Source organism: Rousettus aegyptiacus, unplaced genomic scaffold (genome assembly GCF_014176215.1).
Source record: "Rousettus aegyptiacus isolate mRouAeg1 unplaced genomic scaffold, mRouAeg1.p scaffold_m13_p_11, whole genome shotgun sequence".
In the NCBI taxonomy this organism is placed as follows: Eukaryota; Metazoa; Chordata; class Mammalia; order Chiroptera; family Pteropodidae; genus Rousettus; species Rousettus aegyptiacus.
The window spans coordinates 57,206,383-57,225,145 of NW_023416286.1; the positions used below are offsets into that span (position 1 = coordinate 57,206,383).

Consider the following 18,763-nt stretch of genomic DNA (forward strand, 5'->3'; position numbering starts at 1 on the left):
CAATAATTCTATTTTAAACAGATAGGGTCTTCCTTCAAAATCAGAACCATGTTGAAAAGGAACAGTGTATTTGTACACAGATGCAAAATGTTAAAATAAAAGGTGCCAGGGCTCATATTAAGGCAAACAAACTTAAGTTCTCAGTGGTACTTCGTGATTGACTTCATTCTTTTATTTCTTTTTCAAATCTCTTGAGTCCTTTATTTGCATTATCTCACTAAATTCTTTCAACAATCCTATGAAATAGGTACTAGTATTGCCTCCTATTTTATATAGGGAAACACTGGTTTATTTTATTCTGTAACTTTAAATTTTCACACAGGCAGCTGCTGACCATATAGCATGCATTTCACAACTGACACCAGTTTCCTCGGGGCACTGCATAAGCCAAAACATGTTAACTCACAATCCACACTGGCAAGACAAGCTTTACTGTTAAAAAAGAAAATCCAGAGATTCAGGCAAAGAAACAACAAAAATGTCTTTCTTTTTCCTTCAGAACTGTTTCTCTGTGCAGTAGCTTAGAACATGGATCAGCAAATTTTTTTCTGAAATGGCCAGACAGTAAATATTTCAGACTTTGTGAGCTGAGAGACAAACGTGGGGATATACCTGTATAACAGGAGAGAATGCAAATTCCCACACATTTTATATTAACAAAATTCAAAATTAAATTGAACACAATGTTTTGGTAATACTGTACTACTCATGAGAAGAATGGCGTTCTTTTATTCGGAGGGGAAAACATTTTGCTTCATTGGAGTTCAAAAGTAATGTTCCCTATCATCAAAATCATTCATCTGAAAAAAAATCCTCAGTTTGAGGGCTGTACAAAAATAGGTGACAGGTATGATTTGGCCCATGGACCCTGGTTTAGAACTTTTCTCTAAGAGTTTAGCAATAGACAAATTCGTACCCCCTGGAGATCCAGAGTCTCACAGACATAGGACCCAAGTCACAAAGAAGTACTCTGACCACAGTCATTGTGACAGGGCAAAATGGTTAAGACTCAGGTCCTTGGCTTTACATCGCAGACGGGTGTACCAGCCCTGGTTATTATTCAGAGACATCAATAAGTAGAAAGCTTCCGGACTCCCGGCCTCCCTCCTGTGGGATTCTTATTTTTTATATATCACTTGTTAACTTGGGAGGTTTGAAGTCGCTGCCCACACCTAACAGTTTGTGCTGCAGTAACTAAAAGTTGGTTTGGTGCGAATTACTAAAGCAATGTTATATTCTCTTCCACTTGTATTTTCTTAGAATCTCAATTTCTCTCACTTTTCTTATTCCCCCTATCCTGACACCAATATATTTCTTTTTTGGTAAAGTTTGAACAATCAGTTTTGTGTTCCTAAGCATATCCAGCATTTCACCGCCTTTTTAAATACAAAACCCAGAAACTCCATCTTTGTGGGCTCCTTGCTTTTTGTGACCACAGCGAAGGGGGTGGGGAGGAGAGGGGAGGGAGATGCGGAGGGAGGTTACTGGCTCACAAAGTCCAGACAGTATTTGACTAAAAAAAAAAAAAAAATGCAGAGTAGGGCAGCAGAGTGGGAGAAATGAATCAGAAATCCCACAAACGGAGGAAGGCTATTTTTCTTTTAAAAGATTAAAGAATTGGAGGTTGTCTTGCTTACTCAGATGGAACGAGAAAAGATTTTAGCCTCTTTGCTTCATTTGGTTTGGGTGTGAACAAAATAAAAGTTGAGCACATTGAAAACATCCATTATAACTTTCTCCTTTCCTTTAAGATGGCAAGAGAACATCTGGTGAAAGATTCAGGGTTATATTCCCCTCAATAATAACCAGAGGGAAGAAAAGTCAAAAGCACACCAAAAACAGGGAGACGGAACTTGTCCAGCTTTCCCTCACCTTTCATGAGGACATTCTAGGTAAAGCTGCCTTGTCATTGTGAAGTAAATTCCAGTTCTAGCATCAAGCAGGACCCACAAATTCTAGTTGTTTACAATGAATAGGGAAACGCACAGCTATTTTATAGAAGTGTCTATAGGAACACGAGCTATTTCTTTTGAGGAGAGGAACCAGATTTTCCAAATTAGGCTAACTTGTAGTTGATGAGCTGAACCCCCATTTTATCTGCACCTATAACGAACTAGTGCTCCTGATGACTAATAATGCCTTCAGGAAGTAGTTAAACACCACTATGTTGTACACTGGTGGTGCACAAGATAAAAAGCAAGGGAAATAGGCAAATGAGGAGAGGGAGGAAGTTAAGGCAGTAATTTTGACAATAAAATGGAAAGAGTTTCAAGCATTCAAATTACAACAGGGGTTCGGTTCAGCCTGAGCAGTCCTGTGTGTCTACACAAACGAGTCTGTTAATTTTCCTGACAGAGCCAACTCCCTAGTTACTAAAATTTCTTAAAGATTTTTTTTCTTCTCTAACTCTCCATCCCTGCTGCACATTACGTCATTGAGATTACAAGATTTTAAAAATTAATCTAAATGTCTGACCACAATGATAGGCAGAACAAGAGACAATACTTGAGGCGGGGAAATAGAGACCAAAAACTGATTTTAAGAGCCATGATTTTACGCAGTCATGATTTTTGGAAACATTCTTTTTTGCTAACCCTGGTGCTATACCTGGCTTATAATAGGTGCTAATTAAATATAGAAATAAGTAAATAAATGCATGCAAAAGCCAAATATCTTAAATTAGTTTAAAATATATTTCCCTTCCTTAATTATATAATATCGATAATAATTATTGAAAAGCATTTTTAATATGAGAAGAGCAGGTAAGTAAATGGGACTTCATTACCTATCACAGCCTAACCAATGAGAAATGTTTCTGTTCTCGTAGTGGAATCATCAGTAAGTTTTATTTCAATGCTTTGAGGCATTCTTCCTTTTCTTTTAAAGCAAGCTAGAGGGCCATTTATTCTGCTGCTAGGCTTTTTATTTAAGTAAAAAAAAAATCAAAGAAGTCATCGGCTTTTAAGGAAGGCTTTTGTTAGCCCTATTTTGACTATACCAATCCATATAAATTTTCCGTCTACGTTTACTTTTCTTTATGTAGTACGACCTGCCAATATCTGGCCTATATTTACAAAGTACAACAAACCCCCGACCTTTCTTCCCAAACCCCTTCTAGGGAAGCTCCCTCTGGGGCTCCTGGGCTCTCTCGCCGGCTAGTGCTGCTCTGCCATCCCCCAGCCATGGTTTCCACCATTCTCTCTGCTGAGGCTCCAGGCTGTGGCATCTGCCCCTTGGCTTCCCTGTGGAAATGTCTTGGGATGTTTTGCTGCTCCCCAGGCCTCTGGGACCTGTGTGTGGCCAGCTCCTTGCAGGCCACCGCTCAGAGGCACCCTGTCCCCGAGTCTCACCCCATGTCTATACAGGGATGGACCCATCTTGCCCCTCCTCTTGGGCCTAGTATGGCCTGTCTGTCCTGTGGAAAACGAAGGAAAAGTGCTTTGAGTGGCAGTCCCAGGCTCTCATGAAGAAAGAGGTCAGCGATGCAGCCAAATGCTTTCTGCCCAGAAGCAGCTGGTGCCGGGGCTGCCCCCACTAAGGCCCATTCACTGTGCCTCCTGCCTGCCACCCGGCCTGCCATGCTGCCTGTGTGCTTGCAGACCGTGGTGGTGACTGGTTGTACCACATCTGCTAGTCAATTTTTGAAAGGCAAACCCTGATACTGAATGGATACATTAACACAGGAACCTGAGGCCTTAGTTGCCCAACCAAGAGGCTAGTTTCCTGAGCGCCCCTGGGTGCACCTTGAGATCCATAGCTATGGTGACAAGAGCTTGGAAAGATGGGACCCAACAGCCCTCCGTCCCCTGCCACCCTCTGGCAATAACACCAATAATATTAACACAGCTCTGACCCAGGGGTGTTGGGAGTGGCAGCACTCAGTGTCAGGATGGTCCTACATGTGAAACACTCATGTCACAGGCTAAAAGTGGTCTAGAATGTAGTGCTCTTCTCTCCCTTCTTCCTAAACTTTATCAAAATCACACTTTGTTAATTGACAGAGAAAGAAAAAGAATCTTTTCAATGACTTGAGCAACTCACCAGTGGGTCAATGGCCGTCTGCAAGTTTTTTGGTCCTCTCTGGAGGGGAGGAGGGAAGTGATGATGTATCTTCTGGCCTCTCTTTCTCCCCCCTCCCATTTATGCACATTTCCAAAGCCCGTCGAACTCTGAAGATGTTCGCCTCCAAACAGACCCACGTGTCCAAAGGCGCACATCTTACTGACCAGATGACAGTACGCCTCAGAGAAACATTTACGGCAAGGAACACCAAGTATCACTCCCCGTGTCGCTTCCTTAAGCACGATTGGTACATGAGCAGATGGCTGACAAAGGAGTTCAATCTAAAAGGCCGCTGAAGAAAGGCTTAGTAAATGACCTATAAGTGGAGGGCCTTTTGGCTAAGATCACATACACATTATCTCCATATAAATGCCTAAGTACTTTCGTTGGTCGCTAACAATGTGTAAGGCATACTACAACATGCAAAGACATTCTCTCCCCCATTTAGGGGTCACCTTTTTTAAAAGACAAGAGAAATCAGTCCAGATCATTCTTTCCAGTGCTAGCTGATTCCAGTTTAAGATAAGAAAGAACTTTCAATGCAGTTCTTCACCTGACCTACAAAAAGAAGACAGCTGGATGGTCCTTGATGTTATGCTTTCTTTGGTTCTAATAGCAAAGCCCTATCGAAATTCTAGAACATAATTTTGCAGAAAGAAGTTTTCGGCATTCCAAAGTAGAACAGCTGCCTTGAATATTTAAAAAAAATTTTTTTTGCTGTGTTTAAATCGAGTATTGAGAAGGACCTAGTTAAAACAGAAGGGGTTTGGGGGCATACACATCACAAAACACATTAAAAGTGGTATAATGGATCTGTAATATTAACACTAACATTCTCTATAAATAAAGACCAAAGGTGTCATTTCCTGTGAGATCTATTATAAGGTAAAAAGGATGATTTTCTTTGGCTAGCATTTATTACACATTTGCTGTGTGAGAGAGAGAACTAGGTGTATTTTTAAGCCCAGATCTCTTACTTGCCTGTTTCAAAGGCAACAGCTCATTTGTTAGGTGGCCTACTTTTGTTACTTGCTGGATCCTAGATCTGACCTGAAGAAGGTTTGAGGGAGGCGAAATGCGCTTGTCTTCATTCCTTTTTTCCTTTTGGTTTCAGAAGATGAGGTGCCTGGAGGACCGCTCTCCTCAGAGTGATTTTATGAGAGGACCTTCCACCCTGCCTGCCCTCTGAAACCTTTATCTGAAAAAGAACCTAAAACCCTGGAAGAAATGTGGTGACAGGCTTGATTTTGTTGAGGAAGTTAAGGTTGTGGCCTCTTTCTTCTCAGTAATCACCATGCTGATTTCGTGAAAAAGCAACGTTTGGAAGATTTCTACTGCAGGTAATATTTTAAATATCTGCAATTATGCTTCATATAAGGAAATGAAGCGGGTATTCCCTGGACCTAAAAGTCTGTGAGGTATTTTGCACAGGAATGAGGTTCTGAATATGCATGCTTGTACCCTTTTTGGTGGTGCAAAGAAGTAATAACCAGGTAACGTCCCTGGCTCTCAGTGTGCATGATGGGAATCAGAATGTAAACTCTTGGTGTCCTGTAGATACTTATTTCTTAGGAATAAGGGGGTGGGGAAGGGCCATCAAGTAGGCCAAGCCCTGTGCTGGCCGCTCTACCACATTCGGCAAACTTAATTCTCCCACCAAGCCCTGAGCGGTTGCCCTTCCCTTTTAGGTGAGGAAAAGTAAGTGACAACCTGTGTTCTTCACATGACACCATTCTGCCTCCATGGTTCTCTCCAGTTTCAAATCTGGAAAAATCTATTAATCATGCTATTTCAGTTGGCATTCCAAAAACTACAGTCAGGTCTGACTAATCTATTCACAGACATACTTCAGAGAAAACTCGATCAACCCCACAGAGTTAAAGCTGATGATCAGAAACTAGGATACTTAGAGGCTTCCTCTACTTAGAATAACCATTGCGAATACAAATCAAAACAAAAACAAAAACAAAAACAATTACATTGACATTATAACAATAGTATTATAATACTATGAGCCTGACAGAAAGTAGGAGTTTAATAAATAATGTTTGATGAATAAATAGGATCATCTTTGGGTCCTTTATCTGGGAACAGTACCAAAAAAGAGTCAACTAGATATCTAACGTCTTATTCATTTTTAAATGATAAGTTAAAAAACTCTTATGATTGGCTATTACGCTTTAGCAAGATAATAGTAATTATCATGAGACATACTCTAAAATTAATTCTGATGTCTTAACTTGTTTACATAAACATATCTGAAGTATAATTTCATTAAAATAAGCCCCCAACTCCCCCTTTCAACTAAAAACAAGTGCTTCAACTAGAAAAGCTGGGCTTCTATCTAGCGGTACCCAAAACTATCTTCTTAAGTCAGGGATGTTAACCTGTTGCCTTCACGCGCATGTGCAGTGGCTGAACTACCAGAACAGAAATAGCAGCCATAAAAATTGATCCAGTGTATATAGTGAGTAAACCACAAACAAAAGGGGACTTATCCACCACCACAATACCCCGCTAGGAGCCGTTCCGGTCCCTCAGAACCCAAATCCAACTTTTCAATGACATTTAATGTATGGATACCTAATAGACCTGGCATTTGAAAAAGAGTAAACATTATATATCATTTCAAAATCAGCTTATAAACTACAACAGACATGTGACTGAGTTTTTTTGTTTGTTTGTTTAACTAAGTGCTTTAAATACATCCTAACCTCCTTCTAGAGCAAAACAACCAAAACAGTTAACATTCACCACTGGGTTTCTATAGCATTTTACTAAAATTTCCCTTCACATCTCAGCACAAATGATAAATTAAAAAAAAAAAAAAAAGACAACAGGATCCCGTTTCCTACCTGATCCCGACCATCCTGAGGACAATCTCCAACTCTCCCACAGAAGCCACAGACGCCTCAGTGACAGCGCACATTGGTGGCCCTCACTTGTCCCTTTCTTGCTTTTGTTTCCTTCGAGAGCCATTCCTGAAACTTCCCCAAGCTGTGAGTTTCTCAGTAAGAGGTAGATCCAGTACCTTTGAAAAAGTTAACTGCGGTAAATCACCACCTTTCTTCCTGTTAGGTGTTTCCTGCTTTCACACGAGCATTACTTTCTGCCACCAACCTGAGAGCAGGCTCTTCCTTAGGCCAAGATGTCAGATAACTGTCATGTTTAGAGACCGGCCCTGCTTGCCAAAGATTAGAGAGCTGTCTGCTGCACACACTCCTCTTCACCAAGGCCGAGCAGGCCCGATAAATGTTAATACTCAGCATGACGCACCAAGAACTTTAAGCCTCAGCAATAGCTAAGTAGAAAGTATCACAAATTTACTGAAATTATCTGTGGCACAAAAGAAAAGAGAGGAATTAATCAAAGTCTCTCTCTTAATGCAATGCTTGATTGAACTACCCCAATCCCTTTTTAAATAGGATACTGGTGGCAAGTGACCCTGATGCCATGCCCCAGTGAGATATACAAGGAACACTTGTTCCATTTTTTTCTTTTATGACCTCATTAAGGAGGATTTTGAAGATTGTTTCTGAATATGAGAACAAAGTGTCTTAAGACATCTCTAGCTTTTTATGTCTTTAGCCTTTTGCTGCTAAAGGATGGCCTTTCGGGTCTGTGTTTATAGCTAGGTACACTCATGCTCACATTCACTTCCCCCAAAACAAGAATCAGGCAAGGTGATCTGGACGAAAGCAGTCATAGAGCCACACATCTCTAAATGCAGAGATGAGGTAGTTTCTTACACTGGAAAGTTTTGCCAAGACCAACTTGGGATCCATTCTTTTTTTCATCCTCTCCAAATTGTAGCTGCCATTAATTAGCTCTGGCGGCTGTTTCCAGGCTCTGATCGAGGGAGGGGACAGACTGCCAAATCTGCTAGTGTGAAAATCCTCCACCGCCAGGAACATTTTCCTCTAAGAGTCTGTTGATTCCACGCTTCGATTTAATATGGAAGATTATATTTTATGATCAGAAACAAACAAACAGATTTATAACTGAAGGCTTGAAAGGCAAACAAGGAAAAAGCAAGCCAAGGATTAAGCCTAAACGTAGTATTTTTATTGACTTCTTAGAAACCAAATAACCTGGCATATTAGTGTGTGCATTCTGCAACAGACATTCAGCCCCATTGTACTACTTAGAAGAGAATAAAAAGAAACCCTACTGTTTGAAACCCAGCGGAACATCCCCTCAACAGGGCACAACTGTTCCCTCATGCATGAATGGGAAGGAGATGAAAGAAAAGATGGACTTCTGAGGTACAGCAAAAAACAAAGACAACAAAAGTGCTGATCATGAGGGAATGACACAACTCATTGCAGCAAAAAGGATGAGAGAAAGGAGCTCAGACAATGGTGAGGACAGCTAAATGACACATAGGAGAATTGAAAAATCTACAGAAGTGTCTTTTCTCTCCACTCTTGATGAAAAACAATTAAATGTTGGTACATCTGTCATAAAAAAGATCACTGAAACCTGTTGCCATCATTATGTATGGTAAACTTAACTGCCCAAACTGTAACTCTCCAATTAAACATTGCCACCTGTTTCTTACCCTTGCTAAAATAAAAAGTTTTCATTTCTACGACGCTTTACAACGTCTGAATGTGTTATAACAAATTACAAAGGCTGAGGGTCCTTAAAAATGTGTGTGTACACATGGATGGGGACATGGATACAAAGGTTTAAAATACTCTATGTAAAAGATAGGCTTTAGGAAATTTGTATATAAACTCAGCTTTTGTTTATAAAATATTTCCTGCTTGACTATCATTATAATTATAGAGCTCTCTGCTCTAAATTTTGGATTGGGTTTTAGCTAGCTCCAAACATTTTCACTTTTAAGTTTCTTTGCTCTCAAACCCCACTGCTAAGAAGATATTGTTTGTAAACACTTAACATGAATGAAGGAAGCTCATGATTTAATGCTGCTTTTAGGTAAATGCAATCATTTGTATGTGATGGGAATAATTACCTTTTGATGTTTCTGCTTTTCTTAAAAAGAGGCACACCTGTCCACACTTCACTAATGTTGAGCCCCGCTAATGAAGTGTTCAGTGAGAAAATCCCATCAACCAAATATATTAAAAAACCACCATATGAAATCCCCACTAGATGTTTATTGCTCCGGAAGTCCACCAGCCTGGGAAAGTCACACTGTTTTAAAGTGAGCTCCTGGGCATTATTCCTTGCTTGATAACGTGCAGCCCCTCACAAAACCCAAAAAGCAGTTATTGACCCTGTCAGAACGCCTGATTAATGGATAAATGCTGTAATTGATTAGCCGAGAAGTGTGAATTAAAACAGGGCACGGCATCAATAACCAGCTTCTAACAAAGGTGGTTGACGTAAAATGTAAAACAAGAGCCCGCGGCTATATCTCATCAAAGGCACATTTTTCTTAAAATGGGAGAGAAGGGGAAATAAACAGGCCTAGAGTCCTGTTCTCTGCGATGCTTTAATCTCTCCTCTTGGTAAGGATGCTGTGTGGAGCCACCAGCAAATGGTACAGGAACACACTCCTCAGGCCACTTTCAGTCCACCTTTGGATAGCAAGCAGCATGAGGCAGTAAATATTCCCATTGTTCCAGGACTAAAAGAAAAAACATGTAAAAAGTCCTATCCTCTCTTCGTTTTGTTTACTGGGAACTCTCTTCACTTATGTCCTTATGGAAAAGTAAATTCTGCCTGCTCCAATGCCTCTGGAGAGATATGTGGCCTTACTCACTGGAACACTGCTTCCATCTGCTTCTAGAGGTGAAAAATTCATTCATTCGTTCAATCATTCAGTCACCCAACATCTGGTATGGACAAGTTACTCTTCTGGGCTGAGAAGTACAAAGATAAATAAGGTTTACAGCAGGCTGAGTCGATGCAGACCCTACTCCTGCTAAAAATTCACAAATATTGAATAATAAAAAGCAAAAGTTTGTTGTTGTTGTTGTTGCTGTTGTTTTTAAGTTTAATGTATAGCTGAGCTTGAAAGAAAAAGGAAATGGAAATCTTTAAGTACCGAAACAAAGCAGGAACACCAGGGCTGGGGCTGATGCTGTGTCCACAGAGAGGTGTCAGCCCTGGAACAAGGACTAGAAGCTAGAGTGTCAACAACCACCTGGGACAGAAGACCCCAGCTTGGGCCTGCACAAGGTGAGAGAACTGGACAAAACTGGACCCCTTAAAAGATCTCTAATCCATGAAAAGGAAACTAGAAAAACTATGCCCACCAAAGAAATAGCAAGGAAGCCTGAGGTCTGACTTGGGCTCTGTAAAAATAAATTAAGCCTTTTGTATGAGTCATCAAAACCATGAGCCTCTGTTAAGAACAAGTGTAGGCATTAAGTTTATATCACCTGGAAAAGCTGGAATCCACAGAGAAATTAAAATTTAAAAACTTGAGTTCAAGACCCTAAAACACCTGAGTCTTGGTTTACACAAGAAAAATACAAAGCAGTGCTGCAGGAATGCATCCACAACAAGCCAGGGCACATGGAACCCAGGAGCAAAAACAACCCCTGCTGAAAATGAGCTCACAACAAGGAGTCCCAGCCAGTGAGGAAATAAATGACATGGCAGGAGGGTCAGCATGTATAACATAGGGGTGAACAGGTACCTGGGAACTACAAATAAGTGAAAACCTAAGAAGGAATCTGAAATGTACATGTTTGAAGTTATTAAAGTGATACAAGAAGGAATCGTAACTATTGAAATGACAGTATTGAAAATAAAAACTAATTTTAAAGAGAACCAAATAGTATTTTTAAAAGATAAAAGTATAGTCAGAAAATTAATAAGTAACATAGTAATTTAGACATGGCTGATGAAAGAATTAATAAACTATAGAATGAATGAAAGAAGACCGTACGGAACATGGCTCAGAGAGGTAGGTGGTAGAAGTCATGAAGACAGGAAACAAGAAGGGCAGAATGAGACATTACAGTAAAAGGTCTAAGAGAGAATAGGAATAATAAGGATTCATGATGGGAACAGTTTCAGAACCGAAAGAAATATTTAAGTTCTCAGACTGAAGAAGCACAGTCATGAGCTGGATAAATAAACACAAATTGACACCTAAACATATAGTAGTCAATCTAGTCAATCTATAGACCACCTAATTTAAATTAAAAAGAGAGAGAGAGAGAGAAGACTGATTACTCATGAAGAAAGAACAATATATTGTAATGTTCCTAGACAGTAAAATAACCTCCAAAATCATGGAACAGTAATTTTTTAGATATTGAAAAAAAAAAATAACCTTTAGCCTTGAATTCAACTAACTTATCACTAAAAACAGGAGCAAAATAAATACATCTTCCACGCAAAGGTTGAAAGAAATTACTACTCAGACCTTTACTGAGCGGTATAATCAAAGAATTATTATTTCAGAATAAAAGAGGCTGAATCCAGAAAGGAATAGGATCCAGGAAACAATGATTAGCAAAGAGGTTGTAAACAGGTAAGTAAATCTAAAGGAGCCTTGACTAGAAAAAGTGAACCGGCAGCAGCAATAATAATGTATTATTTAAAACAAACTACTAACTATGAGGAGTGAACACACAATGCAATATATATATGCCTTACTGTTGAATTGTACACCTGAAACTTACTGGATTTCATTGACCAATGCCACCCTAATATAAATAAATAAATAAATAAATAGCAAAAAAATAAAAATAAATAAAATAAACTACTAAAAAAACATTAAAAGAAGCACTAGACTCTGGTAACATACTAGACAGAGAAAATGGAAGATCTGGGGGGTATATATGAGGCTCTTATATTCTGGGATATTTTATTCAGTGATATATCAGTTCACTTCAGACTTTGCTATATCAAATACACATATTAAAATTATTAAAGTAGTCACCAAAAGAAAAAATAGAATGAATAACTTGCAAATCAATAGAAGAAAATATAAAAAATGGAAGAAATAAATAAAGATACGTAAATCCAATGAAAAGCAGAAAAAGAGGAAAATATAGCAAGTAAACAGTACAGTACATTAAAATAGTAGAATAAGGTACAAATTTAATTAGGTTTGTTATCATGACGAATGTCAACATTAAATATCCCTATTAAAAGACAGAATAAATGTAAAGAAAAACAAAATAATTCAATTAAGTACTGTTTATAAGAGACAGCTAAAACATGAAGACATAGAAAGGTTAAAAATAAAAAAATAATATGACAACAAACATATTGCCAAGTGACAAATATATTGCAAGGATGTAGAGAAACTGGAACCCTTGTGCACTATTGGTGGAAATGTAAAATGGTAGAGCCACTACATAAAAGAGTATGGTAGTTGCTCGAAAATTAAAAATAAAATTACCACATGATGCAGCAATTCCACTTCTGAGTATACTTACTGAAAAGCACTGAAAGCAGGGTCTTGAAGAGAGATTTGTAAACCTGTGTTTATAGCAGCATTATTCACAACAGCTAAAATGTTGAAGCAACCCAAGTGTCTATCACAGATGAACGGATAGACAGAATGTGGTAAATGCACACAATGGAACATTATTCAAATTTAAAAAGGAAGGAAATTCTGACGCGTGCTACAACATGGATGAACCTTGAGGACATTATGCTAAGTGAAATAAGCCAGTCACAAAAGGCCAATACTGTATGATTCCACTTATATATGGTACTTAGAGTACTCAAAATCACAGAGACAGAAAGTAGAAGAGTGATTGCCAGTGGCTGGGGGAGGGTAAAATTGGGAGTTATTATCTAATGGGTACAGAGTTTCAGTTTGGAAGATGAAAAAAGTTCTAGAGATAGATGGCAACGACATCGTGAATGCACTTAAATGCCAAAAAAGTATACATTGTTAAAACGGTAAATTCTGTTATTTCACCACAGTAAAACAAAATTTATAAGTCAATCATTCACAATTTTTATAAAACTAAAAAACTAAAAGTTTATAAAATCGGCTGAATACTAGATCAAAACACTAAAATCAAAAGCAGAAACATGGCTGATCAATAAATGTTATCTCCACTTCCTTTCAAAACTCACATTAAAGGGGGAGTATAAATCCACAGGAACAGACATAATGGAAGAAAACTCCTTATAACAGACGTCAACTAATTTAGAAAATGGAAAGTGAATCAACAAGTGAAAACGCTCACTACCAAATGCCAGTAGTACTGGGGCTAACGATGTGCGGCAGGCCCAAAAGAAGCAAGCTTCTTGCCACAAAAGAACTCTGGGAAAGCTTAGGAATTGAGGGTCCTGGTACCTCTGAAGGCAGGGTTGTGGGTTTAAACAAAAGGATTGTTTGAAAATCCTATAAAGAGCACTTAAACCCTCTCCCTACCAACTTCCTCATTTCAATGGAGCAAAGGAAGTCACTGAAGAGACAGAGCCAAAACAACTTCCAATGTGTGAATACAAAAGAAATGGGGTGGAGTTAGTCAAGGAGGTGGAAATTGGGATTAAGTGAAAATCTGCATATGGAATGGTGAGGATTCCTCAGGCCCCTTCCCCCTTGGCTTCCAGAATGCCAGGCAGCAAGATTTCATCCCCGGAAGCTGGAAATCCAAGGTCTGAAGATTCCTCTTTGAGTAACACAGGGCCTCAAGAGAACACCCTGGTGGAGGTGTAAAGTCGCCGGCTGATAAACCTACAGTTTAGCATCGATTAGCAAACACAAAGACTCTCTATCGATTTTAAGTTCCTCATTCTTAAACATAGACTGATAGCCACAAAGCAGACGTTTGATGAAAGGCACTAACATAAAAGATAAAGACCAAAACAACCAGGCAGAGCACTCAAGATAAAGAGATAACGCAGAGAAGAAAACTAAAAAACACCTACTTCGATATTCTAAAAGGAATAAGATATTACATCTAAAAATCAAGAATTGAGTATCATTTATAAAAGAAACAGACAACGTGGAAAAGCTGTCAGAAATAAAATACAAAAGCAAAATAATTTTTTAAAAAGGTAGTGGAAGATAAAATTGAAAACTTATAAAAGGTAGAATAAAAGGTGAAAATAGAAAAGATTTAAAAAATGGGAGAATATACTGGTCCAACATTCAAACAATGAGGGTTTGACAAAGAAGTAGAAAAAATATGGAGAAAATAAATTTATCAGAGAACTACAAGGAAAGCTCCCAGAACTGAAAGACAAGTTTCCAGGCTGAAAGGCCTACTGAACACCTACATAATTTAATAAAAAATACCCCACCCCCAAGTTCATCACTGCAAAGTTCGAGAAGACCAGAGATAAAGAGATCTTAGAGTATGCTAGAGAAAAAAGTCATTTAAAAAAAGGGTCAGGAAGATAGGGATCATGCCTTTATGAAGGAACATGTACTCCAAGGAAAACGGTCTCCGTGAAGTCTGAAGAACAGTAAAGACATTGTCACATAAATAAAGTCATAAAAAAAATTTTACCTTTCGTGTACCCTTTTGCACCTAACTAGTAGAGGACATGCCACCCCAAATGAAGAAATAAGCCAAGAAAGAAGACATGGTTTGGAGATGCAGTGACAAAAGGTACAAAAACCAGGATTGTAGATGAGAAAAGTCCTCAAAATATAAAAACGCAGCTGGCCTAGAGAGCAACAAGTTCAGGATAGAAGGCTTCAGAAGGAATTCCTAAAAAAATTAATTTTTTTTTTAAAGTGGAAAACATAGATTGCTTAATATGGGTGATTTTGTCAGAGGATTTAAAGAAAAAAAAATTAGTTTTACCTAAACAGAAAATTAAGTCAATAAAAAATGGAGTTAAAAAAATAAAAAATAAAAAACGAAGTCAATGACAACCTAGGTGGAACAAAAGTTGTACGAAAAAGGAAAAACCTGTACAGAAAAGAAACAATGATAATATACTATGTGGCTCAGCTGTGAACGGTAATTTCATTGGCATAGTATAAACACAGAAGGGTGAAGTGTGTTTATACAGGGGAAAGGTATGACAAAAGAGAACTGCGTCTTCATCTTCTCTAAGAAGAAATCAAGGGATCATGTCTAAAATTGAAATATAAATAAAAAAAACAAATAAACAAAAGAAATAAAAATCAAGAATAGCAATATATTATTTCTAAGAATGGAGGTACATGCAGATGAAACAGCATCGAAAATTCAAAGTGGTTACCTTGGGGAGCTAGGAGCCAGACCTAGCTCCCCAAGGTAACCACCAGATGTTTAAAACTCTGTATGTTGCATTATATCACAAAAATTTTAATTCACATTTAAAAAAATCAAGCAGCATTTCCATACACCAGCCACATTAACCACAGATTTTGTAAAAAAAGACAAGTCCTGCCTTCATGGCATTCAAATTGACAGATATGCAGAGACGAATCAATGTGGTAAGTGCTAAAACTGAGCCATTAGTTTGACAAGGATGTGTATAGAATATCTTTGTAGGCTGTGGGGAAGATTTTCCAAAAGGGGCCAGGAATAAAAATCCAGAAGAGAAAGGGGGTAAATTGATGCTCTAAGATTCCCCAAGGAGAAGGAAGAGAGGAGGGGCAACGCTGGAGAGGAAGAACGACCTTCTCACCTGAGAAAGGGGAAAAGGAAGAAGGTTCCTTTCGAAGCGGAAGGGTATGAGATTGAGAGGGGTGTGATGCTTCCGTCAAGGCCTGCCCTCTTGGAGACCAACAAACAAGGACATTTAAATGAGAGGGACATTAGAGACAAACATGGAGACACTCGACCATTAAGGAGGTGGATTTTATAGATTCCCCAGTGGCGGGGAAACTGGTTTGGGAGCTGTGGTGACAGTACAGATGAGAAGAGAAGGAAGGGGGCGGGGGAGGGGGCGGCAGCTGGAAGGTGGGATGGAGGTAGAGAGTTCAGTGGTTACTATAAAGCACGTGAAAGGACAGCATAGGAAAAGGGCAAAGAAAAGGACTGGGAAAACTGAAGGGGTTTGGAAAAGCAACATCCCTAGAAAAATAACACCCTCTTTCGCATCTCTTCCTTGCCTGAATGAAAATTCACAAATTCCCTTGTGTCCGACACTGACTTCGTAAGCCTCAATGACAAAGACCACTGACAAAAATGCTGTGCAGTGTAAATAATAACAGCTTTATTATTCCCCCAGCTCCACTGGGGCAGAGAAAAGTAGCAGACGGTCCAGGGGAAGAACAAATGTTAGCGCTGCCCAGTCCAAAACGCAACCGGGCCCCGCCGCTCTGGGCCTCCGGGGCGGGGGAGCAGCACTGCCCAATCTCAGATTTCTTTACAAACAAAGAAAAATCCAAGCTACCAATTTAAAGATAGGTTAGAGTGAAGTCAGCTACTGAAATGCAGTACCAGGGCTCTCTTCTCAGCCCCATCATTTGTGTTGCTTCATTTCATATAGCTACTCATCTGCATTTCCTTTTTATCGAAAGAATTCACACATGAAAACCTGCAAAATAAACTCACTTCTCATCAAGAGTTTGGGAGAGGGTGGGCAATCTCTAAAGGTTAAAAATTTATAAGGGGTTATATGATCTTTCAAAGAGAAAGAAATCAAGCTGAGAAAGTGAGAAGGTATGCGGTAAGAGAGAAAACAAACTTCTCAACTACAGTTTTTTAGGAAGAGACATAAGAATGAAAGGCCATGGGAATTTTCTTGAACACCTGTTCCTGCTAGGAACGTTTTTGCACGTTATTTCATGAGAAAGAAAGAAAAGAAAAAATTCAAGCTGAAAAAGAGCAAACCTATTTCCCATTGGCCAGGAAACTGGTTCTCAGGTCAGTGAGGAACATAGCTGAGGATAATGTCAGCTATGTTCACTTACTAGGGCGCTCATAATAAACTACTACGAACTCAGTGCCTTAAACAAGAGAAATGTATTATCTCTCAGTTCTGGAAGCTCGAAGTCTGAAATCAAGGCAGCACTGGTTCTGAGAGCTGAGGGAAGGACTTTTTCCAGACCTGTCCCTTTGGCTGGCAGATGGCCATCTTCTCCTCAAGTCTCTTCACATTGCCTTCCCTCTGTGCATCTCTATCTCTATGGCCAAATTTCCCCTTTAAGGACACCAGCCGTATTGGATTAGGTCCATCCTACTGACAGCATCTTAACTATTCCATCTACAACAACCCTCTTTCCAAATAAGGTCATGTTCTGAGTACTGGGAGTTAGTAGTCCAACATATGTACAATTCAACTTGTAAAAACAGCTAGTGTTTATTGGGCTCTTACTGGGTGCCGACACTATGCAATGTTTCATGTAACACTCTTAACCTACTATCCTCCAATTTATAGATGAGAAAGATGAGGCACAGAGAAGTTAAATAATTTTCCCAAGATCAAACAGCAGCAATTAAAGGAACTAGAATTTCAGAATCTGGTCCCTATGGATCCAAGGTGCTAACTAACCACTATCCTTTATTCTGTATATAATAAGACAGTGTTCTACTCATTCAGATATCTTTGTAATAGAATCAATAAATAAGTGTCCAAGTGAACAAATGAATGAAGTACATGAATGGGGAATGAACAAACTTGGTGGGTGGTTGAGGTGGTTGAGTACCATGAGGTAGGGCCATTGTCCAAAGCACCCTGCAGGTTTCCAGGAGTGTCCTTAGACCCGAAGTGAATGCTAAGTGGCATCTAGCAGAGAGCATGCAGACTCCGAAGCCTGACAGAATGTGTTTGGTGGCAGGAGACACATGCATTAATGATTTGCTTGTGCCCCAACTCTGATGAAACAATTCTGAAACGATTTTCGAAAGTGAGGGAAATGATGAGATTGGAGAAGCTGGCCTGGAAAAAACGCAATTTGGGCAACTATACAAACTACCAGGCTTTATCGATGCCCTAATACCAGGTCAACTGTCATCTCAGCAGCAACATGTTAACTGCCATTACAAAATTTTTAGTAACGACCAGTACTTCAAACTTTTAAATGTGCTTCATTATAAAACACTTCATTGTAAATGATCATTCAAAATCATTAACCCAAAAATTAAGGCGAAACCCTTCTCTAAAAAAATCATGTCACACTTGCATTTAAAGTACTCAAATTCAACTAAATGAACTTGGGGAAAAAACTGAAAAAGAACGAGAAATACTTTAAACAGTATGCCTGGCTCTGCCTGCCATGGAACTCATTAAGAAGAAAGAGAAGATATCAGTCAGTCTATGAAAGTCTCCCAGATCTTCCGAGCCTCTAATCATGTCTTGGGGGATAAGTGTGATTTGATGCCTGTGTTTAAAATCAAATTTCAAAATATGCATTTTTCCAAGCGTCTCCAACTCTAAATGTAGCCCTATCTTCTCCTTCTGGTACTTAGCTGAAGGAATGGAGATCTGCTCCAGTGCTGGAAGGAAAATAAACCTGTGATCGATTTAGTGACATGTTGGTCTAACAGAACGTCATAAGACATTTGAACATGAGTATATATGACTTTCCTTTTACCAACTGTCAATATGCCGAATGCCTAAGAAAGATACAATTATTCCACATCACTTCCCACACAATAATATTCTATTGACAGGCTTTTGTCTCAGAAATACATGGCACAGATATTCCAAAATTACTAAGACTCCAAAAGCCATCTCTGCCATGGCGCAGCCCACGTGCCTCACCGATGATGACCTCAGTATAACTGGACCCATTCAACAAGGGGCCTGTCACAATGCAGACCAGGCAAGAAACCTAGAAGGTAGTAGACTAAATTTGCACAAAGTTTTGAAACGATTTTTATATTTTTGCTCTTCTGGGTATATTTGGCTCAGGGGC

General features: G+C 39.1%; 1 protein-coding gene across 6 annotated transcripts in view; it reads right to left on the reverse strand.

The window, feature by feature from the left end:
* The window catches only part of CLYBL (citramalyl-CoA lyase), a 208,732-nt gene that overhangs the window by 111,832 nt on the left and 78,137 nt on the right, over positions 1-18,763 (reverse strand). For 3 of the 6 annotated variants that reach the window (XM_016123166.2, XM_016123165.2, XM_016123164.2), the window contains exon 1: positions 4,042-4,217. The exons of 2 other annotated variants lie outside the window; for them this stretch is intronic. In XM_016123166.2, coding sequence (XP_015978652.2) covers positions 4,042-4,217 — 176 coding nt within the window. Of the gene's footprint in view, positions 1-4,041; positions 4,218-6,917; positions 10,792-18,763 lie in introns of those variants that run through there. One more of the 6 variants, XM_016123168.2, reaches the window with a different exon arrangement.